Here is an 18389-nt window from a genome sequence, read left to right as displayed (position 1 = left end):
TGAGGGAGGTGGCCCAGCATTATTATTCCCATTATGCAGATTAAAAAACCCCTGAATTCAAAGAGGTAAAGTGAGACATTCCACACAGCAGGTAGAAAGCCCTGAAATTCCCTAGCCCCTGCTACTCCATGAAGCTTAATGAAAATTAAATAGTAGCCTTATAGCCCCTAAAGATCCTCATCAGCCCCAGCCTAAGGAGTTAAGATGGCTCCTTATCACTATACCTTTCTTCTGATGCTTGTAGATTTCCAGCTGCCGTTGCTGCTGCAACCTCAGAGTATTGATAATGGCCACCGTGAGTCTGAGGGCCTCTTTTGGATAACCATGAGAGCGCAGAGCATCGACCCGAGCACAGGCTGTAGGCACATGCTCTACCAGATGAGAAGAAAATATTTTGGTTGGGTTAGATTTTCCAATCAGGAAAATTCATGCTTGACAAAGGGAGTTTGTGTTTTGCTCAGTTCCTAAAATTCAACTGACATCTACTGTGTACCAAGACTTATGTTTTATCTTTTAAGGATATACGGTTGAATAAGTCACAGGCACTACCTTCAAAGAGCCACCATACAGCCTCTGTAGAATGGTATGGTGTAGAAAGGAACACACAACTAGGATAATAAAATGTAGTACCTCTTTGTGAACTTGTGCTATGGGAACCTAGTGGAGGTAGCAACTAACTGCCTAAAGAAAAAGGCCTCATTCATTTATTAATCCTACATTTCCTGAGAACCTATTATATGCCAGCTTGTTTGCCAGGCAAAGGAAATACAAAGGTGAATAAGAAATGGTCACTTCCCTCAAAGACCTCACAAATGATACATAAATAGATCATAAATACATAAATAGATCATTATAAAACAGTTAAAAGTATGACATGACAAATATCTACAGACAAAAATTATACTTGAGCTGTACTTTGTAGAACTAGCAAGATTTTAAATAGGTAGAAAAACAGGGAAAGGCATTCCTAGCAAAAAGGACATACAAGCAAAAGCATATAAATAAAAACATAAAGTGTTCTATAAAGCATTTTCTGAGTATAACAAATAGTTCTGTGCAGAGTTAAATTATGTGACCAGAGACTGCCTGGAAATGTAGAGTCCAGGATGCCATACTAAGGAGACTGGATTTAACTTGAGGATAATGGAGGACCATCTTATAAATGGGCAAGTGATTATAATGAGATTAATGGCTCATTTTGTGATTTTTAAAAAAATTTAAATAGGCTCCATGCCCAGCTTAATGTGGGGCTCAAACTCATGACCCTGAGATCAAGACCTGAGCTGAGATCAAGAGTTGGACACTTAACCAACTGAGCCACCCAGGTGCCCCCATTTTCTGATTTATTTTAAAGATAACATTAAAAGTCAGAAATAATTGCAGAAAATTTGAAAATACAGATAAGCAAAATATAAAATAAAAATCAGAGATAACCATTATTTCCAGTTTTGTGTGTATGTATGCATAAGTATGTTTATGTATATATATTGTGATTGTGTGTATATATATACATGGGATGATATGATTATTATTTTTTAAAGATTTATTTTTTTTACAGAGAGAGAACATGAGGGGCGAGCAGAAGGAGAGGCAGAGAGAGAGAGAGAGAGGGAGAGAATCAGACTCCCCTCTGAGCATGGAGCCCAACACAGGGCTCCATCTTATGACCTTGAGATCATGACCTGAGCCAAAATCGAGAGTCAGACGCTTAACCAACTGAGCCACCCAGGTGCCACCATGGGATAATATTATAATTATTGTTTGTAACTGGGTTTTTCCTCTGAGTAACATAATAAAATTTTTCTGTATCATTAAATATACTTCTATAACATTAAAAATGATGATATATCATTCTTCTGAACATATGTATATTATCCATTGAGTCAACCAATCCCCTATTGTTGGACATTTAGATTATTTCCAGTTTTTCTCATCTGTACGTTCTTTATATCGTAAGCCCCCTAGCTTTACACATATTCTCAGTTAATTATAGCTCAGGATAAATTCCTAGATGTAGAATTCCTGGATCAATGGGTATGAATGTATTTTTAACAGTTTTTGATAAGTATTATTGAAATACCCTTCAGATAGGCTAGAAGTATTTACATTACTAACAGTAGTAAATGAGAATAACTATCTCCATGTAACCTTTCCCATACCATAATCTAATTATCTTCACATTAAAAATCTCTGACCATTTGACAATCAAAAAATGGTGATTCAGTGTTGTTTTGATTTTCACCTTTGTTTGCTGACAAGTTGTATATATTTTCACACACTTGTTAGACTTATATTGTCTATTGTTGGATCACAGAAGAGGAAAGATGACCAAAGGAGACTTCAGGTAGTGGCCCAGAGTGAGTTTGGCCAAGGCTTTTAAAAGAGAGAGAGAGGGCCATATGCATATTCTGCAAGATCTTTTTTTTTTTTTTAAGATTTTATTTATTTATTTGACAGAGAGAGAGAACATGCAAGAGCACAAGAAGGGAGAGCAGGAGAGGGAGAAGCAGTCTCCCCACTGAGCAGGGAGCCTGATGTGGGGCTCGATCCCAGGACCCTGGGATCATGACTTGAGCCGAAGGCAGACACTTAACCAACTGAGCTACCCAGGTGCCCCTGCATATTCATCAAGATCTTGAGAAAGACAAAGAAATGGGGTGAAGAATGGAGGTAGGGAATTGCAAGAAGATATAAAAATGTTTGTCATTGTTGTAAGACTCAGAAAATAAGTATTTTTTAAAAGTGTGTTTTAGAATGGGCATCCTGTGATAAAGTCAAGAAGAGATTGAAAGCCAACCAGTGGAAGGTTTAAACCCACAATGGAATAGCTCTGTTCCTTTATGATGAAGGAAGGAAGGGAAGCTGGAGAGGAGGAAAGAAAGACAGCTTGGTGACAAATGCAGATGGTGTCCTAGCTACTAGCACAGGGTAATTTAAGTTTCAAAGTTAGTGCCTTTTTAGCAAAATATATTAATTTCAGAGTAGATTATACTGTTGCCTAGCAACTGTTGACTAAGAGCCTATGAAGTGATGTTTAACGGTTTTATTAGTACTTTTTGAGAATTATTAACTCCTTTCCCCTCCTAAAACTCAGGAAACAATACAAATTCCTCTGTTTGAGGTCATTATACCTCAGCTAAGTACACATGCAAATGGCTGAGGCTTCACATAACTACCCTGAGTCTCTAGTTAAGGCCCCAAAAGATCTGTCCAAATTGTAGTTGTGTTGCCAGCACCTATGCAGTTCTGGCCTGGCATAAGGTAAGACTGGGCTCTGAAATTCTTAGAGTAGAGGAGAGGTACACTTACCAAGCCACAGTGGCTGGCCTTGGGAATTGAACAGTAGTCTCTCACTCTCCTGCTGGCAGGCAGGAGCAGTATATATATCGCTGCTTATTATTCGCTGTAAGTGGCTGTCCTGCCAATGTAATTCACGGCCCTCGATGGCTCTAGTGAACACTGTTCGTCTTGGTCTGGATAAGGAGTCTGGGGAAAGAAAGACATGCAGCAGTTCAATGACAGGTAATCTGAAGCTCTAACTCTTATGTCTTTGTCAGAGTGGGAGGATGAGAGGAACAGTATGTGCTTAGTGACAGCAGCCCCTCTGCCATCTGTCTGGGTGCTTGTTGTGCTGCCTCTTTATTGGATAGCCCTTAATGTGTCCGTGCCCTCTGGGGCAAGAACCTTTCTACAGAGACCTATGGCTGCCTTTCTACTTCTACAGAGGACCAATTTCTCCTAGGACTGAGAGCCACATGAAAGAGAAGAGGGACAGTGGTGGTCAGCTGCTCAATTATGAGGATACCAACTGCTTCTACAGAAGTCAGAGAAAGAGAGAGGCAGATAGGTAATTTCCCTGGCCAATCCATAACCTGTCTCATTTACAGCATGCCCCTTATCAGACTAAGGACTTCATGTAATTGATATTAAAAGCTGAAAAAGAGCAGAAGCCCTGTGTATTCTGGTCCCTTTATCACACTGATATCTATAGGCTTACAGTCTTATTCTCTAATATGAAAAACTGCTGCTGACAAAAGATTAATTAAATTAACATGGACTCTTACTATGCCATCTCTCTTCAGGAAAAGGTCTGCAAGGAAACCAAAACAGTTTAGACAAAGTAGGCTCAATTCTTAAGGGTGGTGTGGAGGAAGATCAAATGAAAGATACATTATTATAAACTGTAGAGACAGAAGGATTCATGGAAATTACATTTAAGGGAATTGAAAAAAAAAAAAAAACCCAAAGGATTATTTAATTGACTCTGCCAGGTTAAGGGCAATTGGAACTATTTTGGGATCAAGGACTAAAGTACTATACAAATGTTTGCAGATTAAGGGCAATTGGAACTATTTTGGGATCAAGGAATAAAGTACTATACAGATGTTTGTAGAGATGTCCAAATGAGATGTACATCCACTGAGCCTGTGCAAAAAAAAATGGGAGGGAAAGCCAGAAGATTCAGAATGAATATGAAAGAAATGAACATATTCATTCATTGAGCAAAAATCCTTAGAATATGTTAATCTTTTCAGAATTTGATATATTCCATAGAGTATGGGCTTACAGGATTAAATTAGAATAGCATGACAGTATCTACTGAAATGTTTTCTCTCTCATGTTGTCCCTCAGAAGAAGCACAATGTACCCTCCTACTGGCTGTAGTCTAAACCCCTCTCTTGCTGAACTGAGACTCTATCTTGGGTCTGCTCAGCCCACAGTGGGGATTAGGCTCCCAATATTCATCAAGTCTGCAAATAATGAGTGCCTACACATGGCAGGTACTTGTTCTAGGTGCTGAGGATATATAAAGTCCCTGCCTTCATGGAACTTTACATTTAAATGGGCAGAGATAGTTGAATAAATACATAGTATACCAGATATATCAGATGGTTATGAGTGCTATAGAAAAGACTAAAGCAAAATTAGGGAGAAAGGCAACCTGGTGTTGGGTGGGAGTTACTGTTTTATATAGAATGGTGTCTAATAAGGTAACATTTGAAGAGAGACTTCAAGCCTTAGAGATAACTAAGGGAAAAGAGCATTCCAGGCAAAAGGAATAGCAAATGCTAAAATCCTGAGGTGGGTACATATTTGGAGTGTTTGAGGGTAGTGAGGAGGCCAGTGTACTTAGAATGGAATGAGCAAGCAGAAAAATCATAGGAGATGAGGTCAGAGAGATACTAGGAAGCCAGATCATTGAGTACCTCACAGGTCATGAGTGAAAGATGAGAAGCCACTGGAGGGCTTTGAGCTGTTGAAGTATATGATGTGACCTGCTTTTTAAAAGGATAACTGGCAGCAGTATTGAGAACAGACCATGAGGTGGAAGGGCAGAGCAGGAGGGGCAGTTAGGAGGTCACTGCAATAATTTGTGGAAAATGATGGCAAGTTGGCCAGAGTAATAAGCAGTAGAGGTAGTAAGAATATATGGATTCTGATGGACAGAAGACATGAAGAGACACTTTTCCAAAGAAGACATCCAGATGGCTAAAAGACACCTGCAAAAATGCTCAACATCACTCATCATCAGGGAACTACAAATCAAAACCACAGTGAGATACCATCTCACACTTGTCAAAATGGCTAAAAGTAATAACATAAGAAACAACAGATGTTGGCAAGGATCAGAGGAAGGGGAACCCTCTTGCACTGTTGGTGGGAATGCAAACTGCTGTGGCCACTCTGGAGAACAGTTTGGAGGTTCCTCAAAAAGTTAAAAATAGAACTACCCTATGACCCAGCAATTGCACTAGTAGGTATTTTCTCAAAGGTACACAAATACAGATACGAAGGGCACATGCACCCCGATGTTTATATACAGTAGCACTATCCACAACAGCCAAACTGTGGGGAGAGCCCAAATGTCCATCAACTGAGGAATGGGTAAAGAAGATGCACGCTCTCTATATATACAATGCAATATTACTCAGCCATCAAAAAGAGTGAAATCTTGCCACTGGCAATGATGTGGATGGACCTAGAGGGTATTATGCTAAGTGAAATAAGTCAGTCAGAGAAAAACAAATACCATATGATTTTACTCATATGTGGAATTTAAGAAACAAAACAGATGAACATATGGGAGGCAGGGGAAAAAAGTAAAAAGAGAGAGGGAAACAAACTAAAAGAGACTCTTACAGACAGAGAACAAACTGAGGGGTGATGGAGGGAGGGGGTGGAGGATGGGCTAGAAGGGTGATGGGTATTAAGGAGGGCACTTGTTGGGATGAGCACTGGGTGTTGTATGTAAGTGATAAAATCACTGAATTCTACTCCTTTTTTTAAAAAAAATATTTTATTTATTTATTTGACAAAGAGAGAGACAGCCAGTGAGAGAGGGAACACAAGCAGGGGGAGTGGGAGAGGAAGAAGCAGGCTCCCAGCAGAGCAGGGAGCCCGATGCGGGGCTTGATCTCAGGACCCTGGGATCACGCCCTGAGCCGAAGGCAGATGCTTAATGACTGAGCCACCCGGGCGCCCCTGAATTCTACTCATGAAACCAATATTGTACGGTATGTTAGCTAAGTAGAATTTATATAAAAATTAGAAAAAAAAGAAAAAATATATGAATTCTGGATGCATTCTGAAGGTAAAGCCAATAGGATTTGCTCATGGTTTAGATCTTAAGTGAGAGAGAAAAAGAATCAAGAATGACTCCATGGTTTTTAAAACAAACTTGCCATACATGGAGATAGGGAAGACTACAGGAGGAGCAGGTTTAGGTGGGGCTTGATAGATAAGAAATCTAAGTGGAGATATTGAAAAGGCAGTTGAGCATACAAGTCTGGAGTTGGAAGTTAAAATCTGGTCAAGGTGATATAAATTTGGGAATAGTTAGTATACAGATGATTATCAAATCAATGCAATTACCAAGGGAGTATGTATACAGAGGGAAGTGGTCTGATGACTGAGCCCTAGGCACTCTTAACATTTTAGGTTAGGAAGTAGGGAGGAGACAGTAAAGGACGCTGAGAAGGAGGAACCAATGAAGTAAGAGCAGAACCAATAGTGTCTTGGAAATAACATGAAAAAGTGTTTCAAGGAGAAAGTAAATAATTGTAACAAATACTACTGATAGGTCAACTAAGATTATGACTGACAGGGGCGCCTGGGTGGCTCAGTCATTAAGCGTCTGCCTTCGGCTCAGAGCGTGATTCCAGGATGCTGGGATCCAGCCCCGCATCCGGCTCCCTGCTCCGCTGGGAGCCTGCTTCTTCCTCTCCCACTCCCCCTGCTTGTGTTCCCTCTCTTGCTGGCTGTCTCTCTCTCTCTGTCAAATAAATAAATAAAATCTTAAAAAAAAAAAAGATTATGACTGAAAATCAGTCACTAGATTTGGCCATGTTTAGCATCAGTGACCCATACAAGAGCAGTTTCAATAGTGGAGGGATGAAAGTTGACCAGAGTGAGTTCAACAGAGAATATGAGCTGAAGTAGAGATGATAAATATGTAATATACTTTTAAATTACTTTTCTTAATCCACACTTACTTCTATTACCTCAGGAAACAGGGTGGTAGCCAGAGAGGCATATGGGAACAACATGAGTGTGTCTGTTTTGTTTTGTGTTGAGAGAGAAAGCAATGTACTTGTATACTCAGGAATAACTCACGAAAATTTGTGAAGCAGGAGAGAGAGAAGATAATTCCTGGAGTGATGTCCTGGATAAAAGAAAAGGAATAAGATCTTGAGAACAGGTAGTGGGCTTGGGCTTAGAAGCAAAAATAAAAACAGGGGAAGAGGAATACTGGATGGGCACAGAGGCAGATGTAGTGAGTGTCTTGGAAATTCTCTTGTGATGGCTTCTATATTCTCAGTGAATAGGAAGCAAGGTTATCAGCTGGAAGTGAGGAAGGGGAGGAAATAGAAGTTTTCAGGAAGACATAAGAAATAGTAATTTAGAAGAGTGAAAGAAGGCATTTAAGGATTAGGGAAATGTGGTGGATGTCTGGACAATACTATGGACCCATTTGAAATCAGTGGTCATAAAGTAAGACCAGTTACCATGCTTGTGTTTCTTTTCACCATGTTCAGCTGTGTGGGCATGAACACTGAGGAATTAGAGAGCGAGACTGAACTACTAAGGTTAGTGTTTTGCTATCTGCATGAAGTAAAGGGAAAGAGGAGGTTGAGTGTGTATGCGAGGGAGTGATTATAATGACTCACCAAGGAATCTAATGAAGATGAGGAAAACAGGCTACCAGGAGCATGAAAAATTGGTAGGATCCAAAGTCCCAGTAGGTCAAACAATTATTGGAATCAGGATACTAAAGAAAATAAGTTAGCAAGACCAATGATGGTATTTAGAGCTGCCTGAAACTGAGATTAGGAAGAAGGTATAGTTATTGGCAATGACAAGGTTTAGGGTATGATCTTGGGATTGTATGGCTCAATTACGTGGGAAGATGAGACTATTAAAGAGAGGAAGTCAAAGAACTGAGAGGCTAGGATGTCGGAAGGATCATCTGTGTGGCTTCTGAAATTGTCAAGAATTATGATAGAAGCAGTGACAGAAAGCAGTGTTACTGAGCCAACAGCCAAAAATCTTCAAGGAATGAGGGGCACTGACCCAGAGGTCTACAAATGACCAAAACCAGAAGGGTAGCAGACAGTATTTTAGGAAGGAAGAAAGGACAATGATATAGAAAAGGCAATGAAGAACAAGTGGGATGCCTATTACTCCATTAGGTATAGAGATGTGGGAGCTGAATCAGCCACAACTTGAGAAGACTGCAGGAGAAGCAACATCCTCAAATGAGAACCAGTAACAACAAGTAACCACCATGATAAGGAAGAAACTGCCAGACTGGAGACACGTCTTTATATGCACTTGACTCTCTACATCAATCCAAAACCAGTACTAAAGGGATGGTGTGTTGTGGAGGTTAGATGGGTGCCAGTAACGGGCAGCTTAAAGAAGTGGCAAAACTGTAGCCTTTTCAAACTCCTGTTACCTTAGCTGCTTTAAATATACTGATAATCAGTTATGGTACAGTAGAAGAAGACCTGGCCAAAACAATAATTTAAATGATTTTCTCCTTGAGCTTAAAAATACCTGATTTATCACTTAAAATAGAAGGGACCACCTGTAAAATCAATGTCTGAAAAAAAATCTCCTACCAATACAGGTTCCCAATGGGATAAAGAGCAGTCAGTTGCCAAGAGCAAACAGCTTGAGTTAGATGAATTAAAACTGACGTGAATGCTGATGCTCCGTGATATCTGCAGGCCAAGGGCTCACAAGGCAGAGGGTACAGTATCACTGTACTAGATTTGTCTTAAAATGGGACAAGAGTCCTAGCCGTAATTTGGGAAGCTAATCCAAAATATATAAAATATATATAATCCAAAGTATATAAATATATAAAATCCAAAGTATAAAAAATTTGAGGAAAACAGAGAAAAGTAAGAAAAGCAATTATCAAGGCATTTTTAAAAGCTGTTTTTAAAAACAAATAAGTAAATAAAGAAAGAAATAAATGCTGTTTTTTGCAGGCCTTCCATCCTTCCCTTGAGGTAGGCCTTGTAAGCTAAAACCAACCCCAACTGAGGCAAAGATCCATTAGTCATGAAGAACTTGAAAGGTAAAGAGGATTCATGCAGAAGGCTCCAGGAATTTATGGTGGGCACTGTAAGGACACACTAGATATGGAAAAAGACACAGAATCCCCAGTGTCAAAGATAAAAAGCTTACCCTTATTTAAGGCATGGCAATTCAAGATAAACAAAAGGACAGGCTTTTATAATTGAGGATGACAATACTGATAGCCAACTGTCTGGCCACCTTTGTTCTAGAGCTTCACCCTTCCACTTTTTGGAGTTCCAGGCACAAAGACCCTAGAAGGCTATATGGCTCACCTGGGCTGTGACTGGCATTCTGGGGAAGTGCATTGGTGATGTTGGGCAGCTCATGCCCATAGTTCCCATCCTCCAGGGGACAGACATCCAGGTCACTCCACTTCTGCAGCTGCTGTAGCCAACAGGACTTTTCCTCCAGTTTGCAATGCGGATTTAAAATGATGCACACCCATAAGGCCCCTGGAAATAAAGCAATCAACATTCTTGATATCTTTCCTCTGATGTATGTGTCAGCTTTGATTTTTCGGGCTACTCTTTTCTTTCATTTTTGGTTGGTAGGAAAAGTTCCCAAAACATCAGCTTTTCTCAATATAAAATATCAAATCTGCTAAAGTTTTCAGAAATGGCTTATTTTTCCTCCCCAAAACTTCCTTAATGCAGTGATTATCTGGATATCTGGATGTGTGCCTGTAATGATGAATGAAACAGATTTGGGCTTGAATTCTGAGCTCAGATTTGTAGTCGAACATATTATTCATTGAGAGCTTTCTATGTTGAAGGCCTATTCTCCTACTGGAGAATAAGACATTGTTCCAACCCTTGAGGAGCTGTCTAATTGGGGAGATAGATACATAAACATAATGTCCTTTGAATAAGATGAGTGTTATTTTTTTTAAAGATTTTATTTATTACTTATTTGACATAGAATGAGAAAGAGAGAGTGAGAGAACACAAGTAGGGGAAGTGGCAGAGGGAGAGGGAGAAGGAGACTCCTGGCTGAGCAGGGAGTCCAATGTGGGGCTCGATCCCAGGACCCTGGGACAGTGACCTGAGCCACAGGCAGACACTTAACCGACTGAGCCACCCAGGTGCCCCAAGATGAATGTTAAGATAAAGATATGTTCATGGTGGGGCACCTGGGTGGCACAGTCAGTTAAGTATCTGCGTTTGGCTCAGGTCATGATCCCGGGGTACCAGGATTGAATCCCGTGTTGGGCTCCCTGCTCAGTGGGGAGTCTGCTCCTCCCTCCACCTCTCCCCCCTGGCTTGTGCTCTCTCTCTCTCTCACTCTCTCTCTAAAATAAATAAATAAAATATTAAAAAACAAGATACGTTCAGGGTACAATAGCAGCATATAGGAAGGGCACTTAGCAGAAGGACAGGGGTCAGCAGGGAGGTGCTCAGAAAAGGTATCAATTTTTGATTAGTTGACCTTGGAGTTTTTGAACTTTAAATCCCACAACTGTAAAACTGACAGCATAAAAACGACTACTTTGTAGGGATATTGTGAGAATGAAATGAAATAACATTTGTAAAAGGCTCAGCATATTACTTGGCACATAACAGAATTTTAGTATTTCCTTTTTCCAAGAAAAATAGTTTATTTCAGCCTGGATTTTGATGCTGCTGATCAACCATGATGCCTTAAAACTATCACATTCTTGGATCTTCTCTGTCAATGTAGCAGAGTATCACATATTCCATATAACCAATGGCTGTTTCTCTTACCATCTTACCCTTTTTTTAAAGCAAAGCTGCCTCTTTTTTTCAAGGTTGGCTATGTAGCTGAGCCAGATATATTCTCAACCTCAAATCAGCAATAAGCCTGGCTGCAGAGTATCTTAAATTAAAAATCCTTTGGGATGATGCTACATCTTTGGACAGAGGTACTTAGAAACACTATTTCAAGGCCCCTTAAACTCAAATAGGAATGTCTTAAAGGCCATTTTTTAGCCTCAATTTCAGATACTGCCTGAAGATGGTGAAAATTCATTCCTATTGGCTCAGTTTTAAAAATCTACCATGAAATATAAACTATAAAACTATGTAATAAAATAGCATTATATTATGATGACTCTCAGGAGAATTATAGTTAGGATTCACCCAAGTAATAATTAAAATAAAGAATGGCAAATGCTATCATAGACATACATAAAATCCTATGAGACTATACATAATGGAGCAATGAATTCTGCATGCGGGGTCAGGAGAAGTTATAGAAAGGAAACATTTGAATTTGAAGAATAAACATGAGTTAATTCTGGTTAAAGGTAGCTAATCACTACTTCCTTCTGAAACCTCACTAAAATGAAAATAAAAGGATAAAAAAAGGCATAAACTCACACAGACACAGAGAATAGGAGAGATAAAAGAGAACAGCCACAAAATTTTAGAATCTGGAAAGCGTGTGGATGAGTGATAGCTGACTTAGCAGAACAAAGCTGAAACCTCTACCAGCAGTTAGGAAAGCCCAGAAGCAAAACTGATTCATGCTGCAGAACCCTGCTGAAGGTGGGGCTGAAATTAGTAAAACTCCTTAGAAGTTTGTCAAAGGTCTCAGGCTTGCAGAGTTCCCCCTCTATTCAGGGTAGCTGAGTGCCTGCTCCTTCCCTCTACTGGAAGAAGACCAGAGCTTTACTCACTGGGAAGGTTGATTCAGACAGGCTCTGGATTGGAAATATTATGCACAGCCAACAGTGGGGTATCCATACTAATAAAAACTGAGAGATTAGGGAAGATATGCATATTGAACAAATGGATACACCCTAACCCAACCCTCTTTCCCCACTTGGTTCTAAGAAGACTGTGACAGATTTATAACTCAGAGACAAGAGACTGGAGGATTCATCTCTGGAAATCAGCCCAAGGGGGAAAAACATGGCAGATAACGTAGTTGTGGCTCTCCACTGAAAAAGCCCAGCCAGATCCTCAGTTAAACTGACTAATTAACAAGGACACACACACACACACACACACACACACACACACACACACACAGCTTCCTTTTAGCTCTTAAGTGTTACTCTGAAATAGGAATGGGCAACTAAGAAACACTAGATATACGAGGAAAGCATCTTACATAAAGGACAGAGAACAAAGAAAACAGAAAGAAAAATTTGGAGGAAATACAAAAAAAGGCAGAGATGACAGAAAAAGAAAAAAAACCTTTGCAATTGATATTCTCAAAGCGAGAAGATACTGCATCTACGAAAATAGTGCAGGATGAAACAACAAAAATGGGCTCTTGGAAATTAAAAATATGATGATAAAAATTGATTAAAAATTAATCCGATGATTGATGGGGCACCTGGGTAGCTCAGTTGGTTAAGTGTCTGCCTTCAGCTCAGCCTGTGATCCCAGGGTCCTGGGATCTAGCCCTGCATCAGGCTCTCTGATCAGTGGGGAGTCTGCTTCTCCCTCTCCTTCTGTCCCTTCCCCCTGCCATGTTCTCTTTATCCCTCTCACTGTGTCTTAAATAAATAAATAAAATCTTTTTAAAAATTAATAAAGATGGTTGAAAGATAAAACTGAAGAAACCTGGAAGACGAAAGACAAAAACACAGGAAAACAATGAGAGAAAAAAATAATAAAATTAGAGAATCAACCTCCATTTAGTATGTTCAGTCACATGAAATAATCTAGGAATTTTACTATCTTCTTGGAGACATCCCTTTGAAGCCCTCTATTTTCTTATCCCTGATCTAGACTGTTTGTCCTCTAAGTCTGTTACATAGAAACCTAGAAGCTAATATCCAAATAACAGAAGTGGTTCCAGACAAAAAGAAAATAAAGGTGAGGAAATGAAAAAAAAAGTTCAAGAAAATATCTCAAATTAAAAGATGTAAGTTTCCCATTTGAGAAGGCCTACTGAGTGTTAAGCAAATTAGATTTTTAAAGTTTATTTATGTATTTATTTATTTTTAGTAATCTATACACCTAATGTGAGGTGCAAACATACAACCCTGAGACTAAAAGTCACACGCTCTACTGACTGAGCCAGCCAGGTACCCAAGCAGATTAGATTTTAAAAATTAATTTCTTTCCTTTTTTCTTTCTTTTCTTTCTTTTTTGTTTCAGGAGTAGAAATTTATATATTCATCACTTACAAAGAACATCCAGTGCTCATTACAACATGTGCCCTCCTTAATGCCCATCATCCATTTAGCCCATCCCCTCCACCCATCTCCCCTCCAGTAACCCTCAGTTTGTTTTCTATAGTTAAGAGCCTCTTATGGTTTACCTCCATCTCAGTTTTTATCTTATTTTTCTCTCCCTTCCCCTGTGTTCATCTGTTTTGTTTCTTAAATTCCACATATGAGTAAAATCATAAGGTATTTGTCTTTCTCTGACTGACTTATTTCACTTAGCATAACACACTCTAGCTCCATTCATGTCGTTGCAAATGGCAAGATTTCATTCTTTTTGATGGCTGAGTATTATTCCATTGTATATATTATATACCACATCTTCTTTATCCATTTATCTGCTGATGGACATCTGGGTTCTTTCCAGATAGTGCTGCTATAAACACTGGGGTACATGTGCCCCTTCAAATCAGTAGGTTTGTATCCTTTGGATAAATACTTAGTTTTGCAATTGCTGGTCCTACTGTAGTTCTATCTTTAACTTTTTGAGGCACCTCCATACTATTTTCCAGAGTGGCTGCATCAGCTTGCATTCCCACCAACAGTCCCCTTTCTCTGCATCCTCACCAATATCTCTGTTTCCTGTGATGTTAATTTTAGCCATTCTGACTGGTATGAGGTGATATCTCATTGTAGTGTTGATTTGTATTTCCCTGATGATGAGTGATGTTGAGCATCTTTTCATGTGTCTGTTAGCCATTTGCATGTCTTCTTTGGAGAAATGTCTGTTCATGTCTTCTGCCCATTTCTTAATGAATTATTTATTTTTTAGGTCTTGAGTTTTTGATAAGTTCTTTATAGATTTTGGATACCAGCCTTTTATCTGTCATTTGCGAATATCTTTTCCTATTCTGTCACTTGCTTTTTAGTTTTGTTGATTACTTGCTTCACTATGCAGAAGCTTTTTAGCTTGATCAAGTCCCAATAGCTCATTTTTGCTTTTGTTTCCCTTGCCTCTGGAGATGTGTCTAGTAAGAAGCTGCTGTAGTCGAGGTCAAAGAGGCTGCTGCCTGTGTTCTCCTCTAGGATTTTGATGGTTTCCTGTCTCACGTTTAGGTCTTTCATCCATTTTGAACTTATTTTTGTGTATGGAGTAAGAAGATGGTTCAGTTTCATTCTTCTGCATGTTGCTATCCAGCTTTCCCAACACCATTTTTTGAAGAGACTGTCTTTTTTTTTCCATTGGATATTCTTTCCTGCTTTGTCAAGAATCAGTTGACCATAGAGTTGAGAGTCCATTTCTGGGTTCTCTTGTTCTGTTCCATTGATCTATGTGTCTGTTTTTGTGCCAGCAGCCTACTGTCTTGATGATTACAGCTTTGTAATACAGCTTGAAGTCTGGAATTCTGATGCCTCCGGCTTTGGTTCTCTTTTTCAACACTACTTTGGCTATTTGGGTCATTTCTGGTTCCATACAAATTTTAGAATTATTTGCTTTAGGTCTGTGAAAAATGCTGGTGGTATTTTCATAGCGATTGCATTGAATATGTTGATTGCTTTGGACAGTATAGACATTTTAACAATGTTTGTTATTACAATCCATGAGCATGGAATGTTTTTCCATTTCTTTGAGTCTTCTCCAACTGCTTTCATAAGTGTTCTATAGTTTTCAGAGTATAGATCTTTTACCTCTTTGATTAGGTTTACTCCTGGGTATCTTATGGGTTTTGGTGCAACTGTAAATGGGATCGATTCCTTCATTTCTCCTTCTGCTGCTTTATTATGTGTGTACAGAAATGCAACAGGTTTCTTTTTTTCTTTTTTTTTTTTTAGTTGGAGAATTCAACACTTTTTTTTCTTTTTTCATTGTTCTTTTCTTAGTTATTTTAATTAATTAATTAATTTTAATGATTTTTTAAAAAATATATATGATTTTTTATTATATTATGTTAGTCACCATACAGTACATCCCCGGTTTCCGATGTAAAGCTCAATGATTCATTAGTTGCGTATAACACCCAGTGCACCATGCAATATGTGCCCTCCTTACTACCCATCACCGGTCTATCCCATTCCCCCACCCCCCTCCCCTCTGAGGCCCTCAGTCTGTTTCTCATAGTCCACAGTCTCTCATGTTTCATTCCCCCTTCTGATTACCGCCCCTTTCTTTATCCCTTTCTTCTCCTACCGATCTTCCTAGTTCTTATGTTCCATAGATGGGAGAAACCATATGATAGTTGTCTTTCTCTGCTTGACTTATTTCACTTAGCATTATCTCCTCTGGTGCCGTCCACGTTGCAGCAAATGTTGAGAATTCGTTCTTTCTGATAGCTGAGTAATATTCCATTGTATATATGGACCACAACTTCTTAATCCAGTCATCTGTTGAAGGGCATCTCGGCTCCTTCCACGATTTAGCTATTGTGGACATTGCTGCTATGAACATTGGGGTGCATATGGCCCTTCTCTTCACTACGTCTGTATCTTTGGGGTAAACACCCAGCAGTGCAATGGCTGGATCATAGGGTAGCTCAATTTTTAACTTTTTAAGGGACCTCCACACTGTTTTCCAGAGTGGCTGTACCAACTAGAAATGCAACAGGTTTCTGTACATTGATTTTATATCCTGCAACTTTGCTGAATTCCTGTATCCTTTCTAGCAATTTTTTGGTGGAGTCTTTGGGGGTTTCTACATAGAGTATTATGTCATCTGCAAATAGTGAAAGTTTGACTTCCTTCTTACTGATCTGCGTGCCTTTTCTTTCTTTTTGTTGTCTGATTGTGGAGGCTAGGACTTCCAGTACTATGTTGAACGACAGTGGTGAGAGTAGACATCTCTGTCGTGGTTCTGACCTTAAGCGAAAAGCTCTCCGTTTTTCCCCATTGAGGACGGTATTAGCTGTGGGTCTTCCGTACATGGCCTTTATGATGTTGAGGTATGTTCCCTCTATCCCTACTTTCTTGAGGGTTTTTTTTTTTTTATCAAGAAAGGATGTTGTAGTTTGTCAAATGCTTTTTCTGCATCTACTGAGAGGACCATATTGTTCTTATCCTTTCTTTGATTAACGTGGTGTATCATACCTTGATTGATTTGTGGGTGTTGAACCACCCCACAGCCCAGGAATAAATCCCACTTGATCGTGGTGAATAATCCTTTTAATGTTCTGTTGGATTCAACTAGCTAGTATCTTGTTGAGAATTTTTGCATCCATGTTCATCAAGGATATTGGTCTGTAATTCTTCCTTTTAGTGGGGTTTTTGTCTGGTTTTGGAATCAAGGTAATGCTGGCCTCATAGAATGAATCTGGGAGTTTTTGTTCCATTTCTATTGTGGGGAACAGTTTCAAAAGAATAGGTATTACTTCTTTAAATGTTTGGTAGAATTCCCCTGGGAACCCATCCAGCCCTGGACTCTTGTTTGTTGGGAGGTTTTTGATTACTGATTCAATTTCTTTGCTGGTTATGGGTCTGTTCAGATTTTCTCTTTCTTCCTGTTTCAGTTTTTTGTCCATTTTTGGATAAAATGTTTCCAGGAATTTATCCATTTCTTCCAGATTGCCTAATTTGTTGGTATATAATTGTTCATAATATTCTCTTATAGTTGTTTGTACTTCTGCAGTGTTGATTGTGATCTCTTCTCTTTCATTCATGATCTTATGTGGGCCCTTTTTCTTTTCGTTTTTATAAGTTTGGCTAGGGGTTTATCAATCTTGTTAATTCTTTCAAAGAACCGCTCTTGTTGATATGTTCTTTTTTTTATTTCTATATTATTGAATTCTGCTCTCTTAATTATTTCCCTTCTTCTGCTGGCTTTAGGCTTTATTTGCTGTTCTTTTTCCAGCTCCTTTAAGTGTAAGGTTGTGTATTTGGAGATTTTTCTTGCTTCTTGAGGAAGGCCTGTATTGCTATATACGTCCCTCTTAGGACAGCCTTTGCTGCATCCCAAAGGTTTTGGACTTGTTATATTTTCATTTTCATTTGCTTCCATGTATTTTTTAATGTCTTTAATTTCCTGGTTAATCCATTCATTCTTTAGTAGGACATTCGTTAACCTCCATGTATTTTGTGATCTTTCCAAATTTTTTCTTGTGATTGACTTCAAGTTTCATAGTGTTGTGGTCTGAAAATATGCATGGTATGATCTCAATCTTTTTGTACCAGTTGAGGCCTGATTTGTGACCCAGTATGTGATCTATTCTGTAGAATGTTCCATGTGCATTTGAAAAGAATGTGTATTCTGCTGTGAGTGGGGTAATAAAGTCCCTACAATTATTGTATTATTATCTTTAAAAAACATTTTTTTAAAGATTTTATTTATTTGTCAGAAAGAGAGAGCACAAGCAGGGGGAGCAGCAGGCAGAAAGAGAAGCAGGCTCTGCGCCAAGCAAAGAGCCTGATGCAAGACTTGATCCCAGGAACCTGGGATCATGACCTGAGCCAAAGGCAGATGCTTACATGACTGAGCCACCCAGGCGTCCCAATTGTTGTATTATTATCAATGAGTTTCTTTAAATTTGTTATTATTGATTTATATATTTTGCTCCCAAGTTGGAGGCATAAATATTTATAATTGTTAGATCTTCTTGTTGGATAGGCCCCTTTATTATGACATAGTTCCCTTCTCCATCTCTTATTACAGTCTCTGTTATAAAATCTAATTTGTCTAATATAAGGATGTCTACTCTAAATTTCTTTTGATGACCATTAGCATGACAGATTGTTC

The 18389-nt window shown here is 39.0% G+C and overlaps 1 protein-coding gene across 1 annotated transcript in view; it reads right to left on the bottom strand.

Moving 5' to 3' along the window:
• ZSWIM5 (zinc finger SWIM-type containing 5) overlaps positions 1-18389 on the bottom strand; it is a 198586-nt gene that overhangs the window by 27993 nt on the left and 152204 nt on the right. The window contains exons 5-7 of the mRNA XM_026498229.4: positions 9861-10040; positions 3310-3486; positions 225-371 (exon numbers count right to left, since the gene is read on the bottom strand). Of these exons, the coding sequence (XP_026354014.2) occupies positions 225-371; positions 3310-3486; positions 9861-10040 (504 nt within the window). The remainder of the gene's footprint in view (positions 1-224; positions 372-3309; positions 3487-9860; positions 10041-18389) is intronic.

The sequence above is a fragment of the Ursus arctos genome, unplaced genomic scaffold (genome assembly GCF_023065955.2).
Source record: "Ursus arctos isolate Adak ecotype North America unplaced genomic scaffold, UrsArc2.0 scaffold_12, whole genome shotgun sequence".
Taxonomy (NCBI): Eukaryota; Metazoa; Chordata; class Mammalia; order Carnivora; family Ursidae; genus Ursus; species Ursus arctos.
This window is presented reverse-complemented; position numbering and strand designations above follow the sequence as displayed.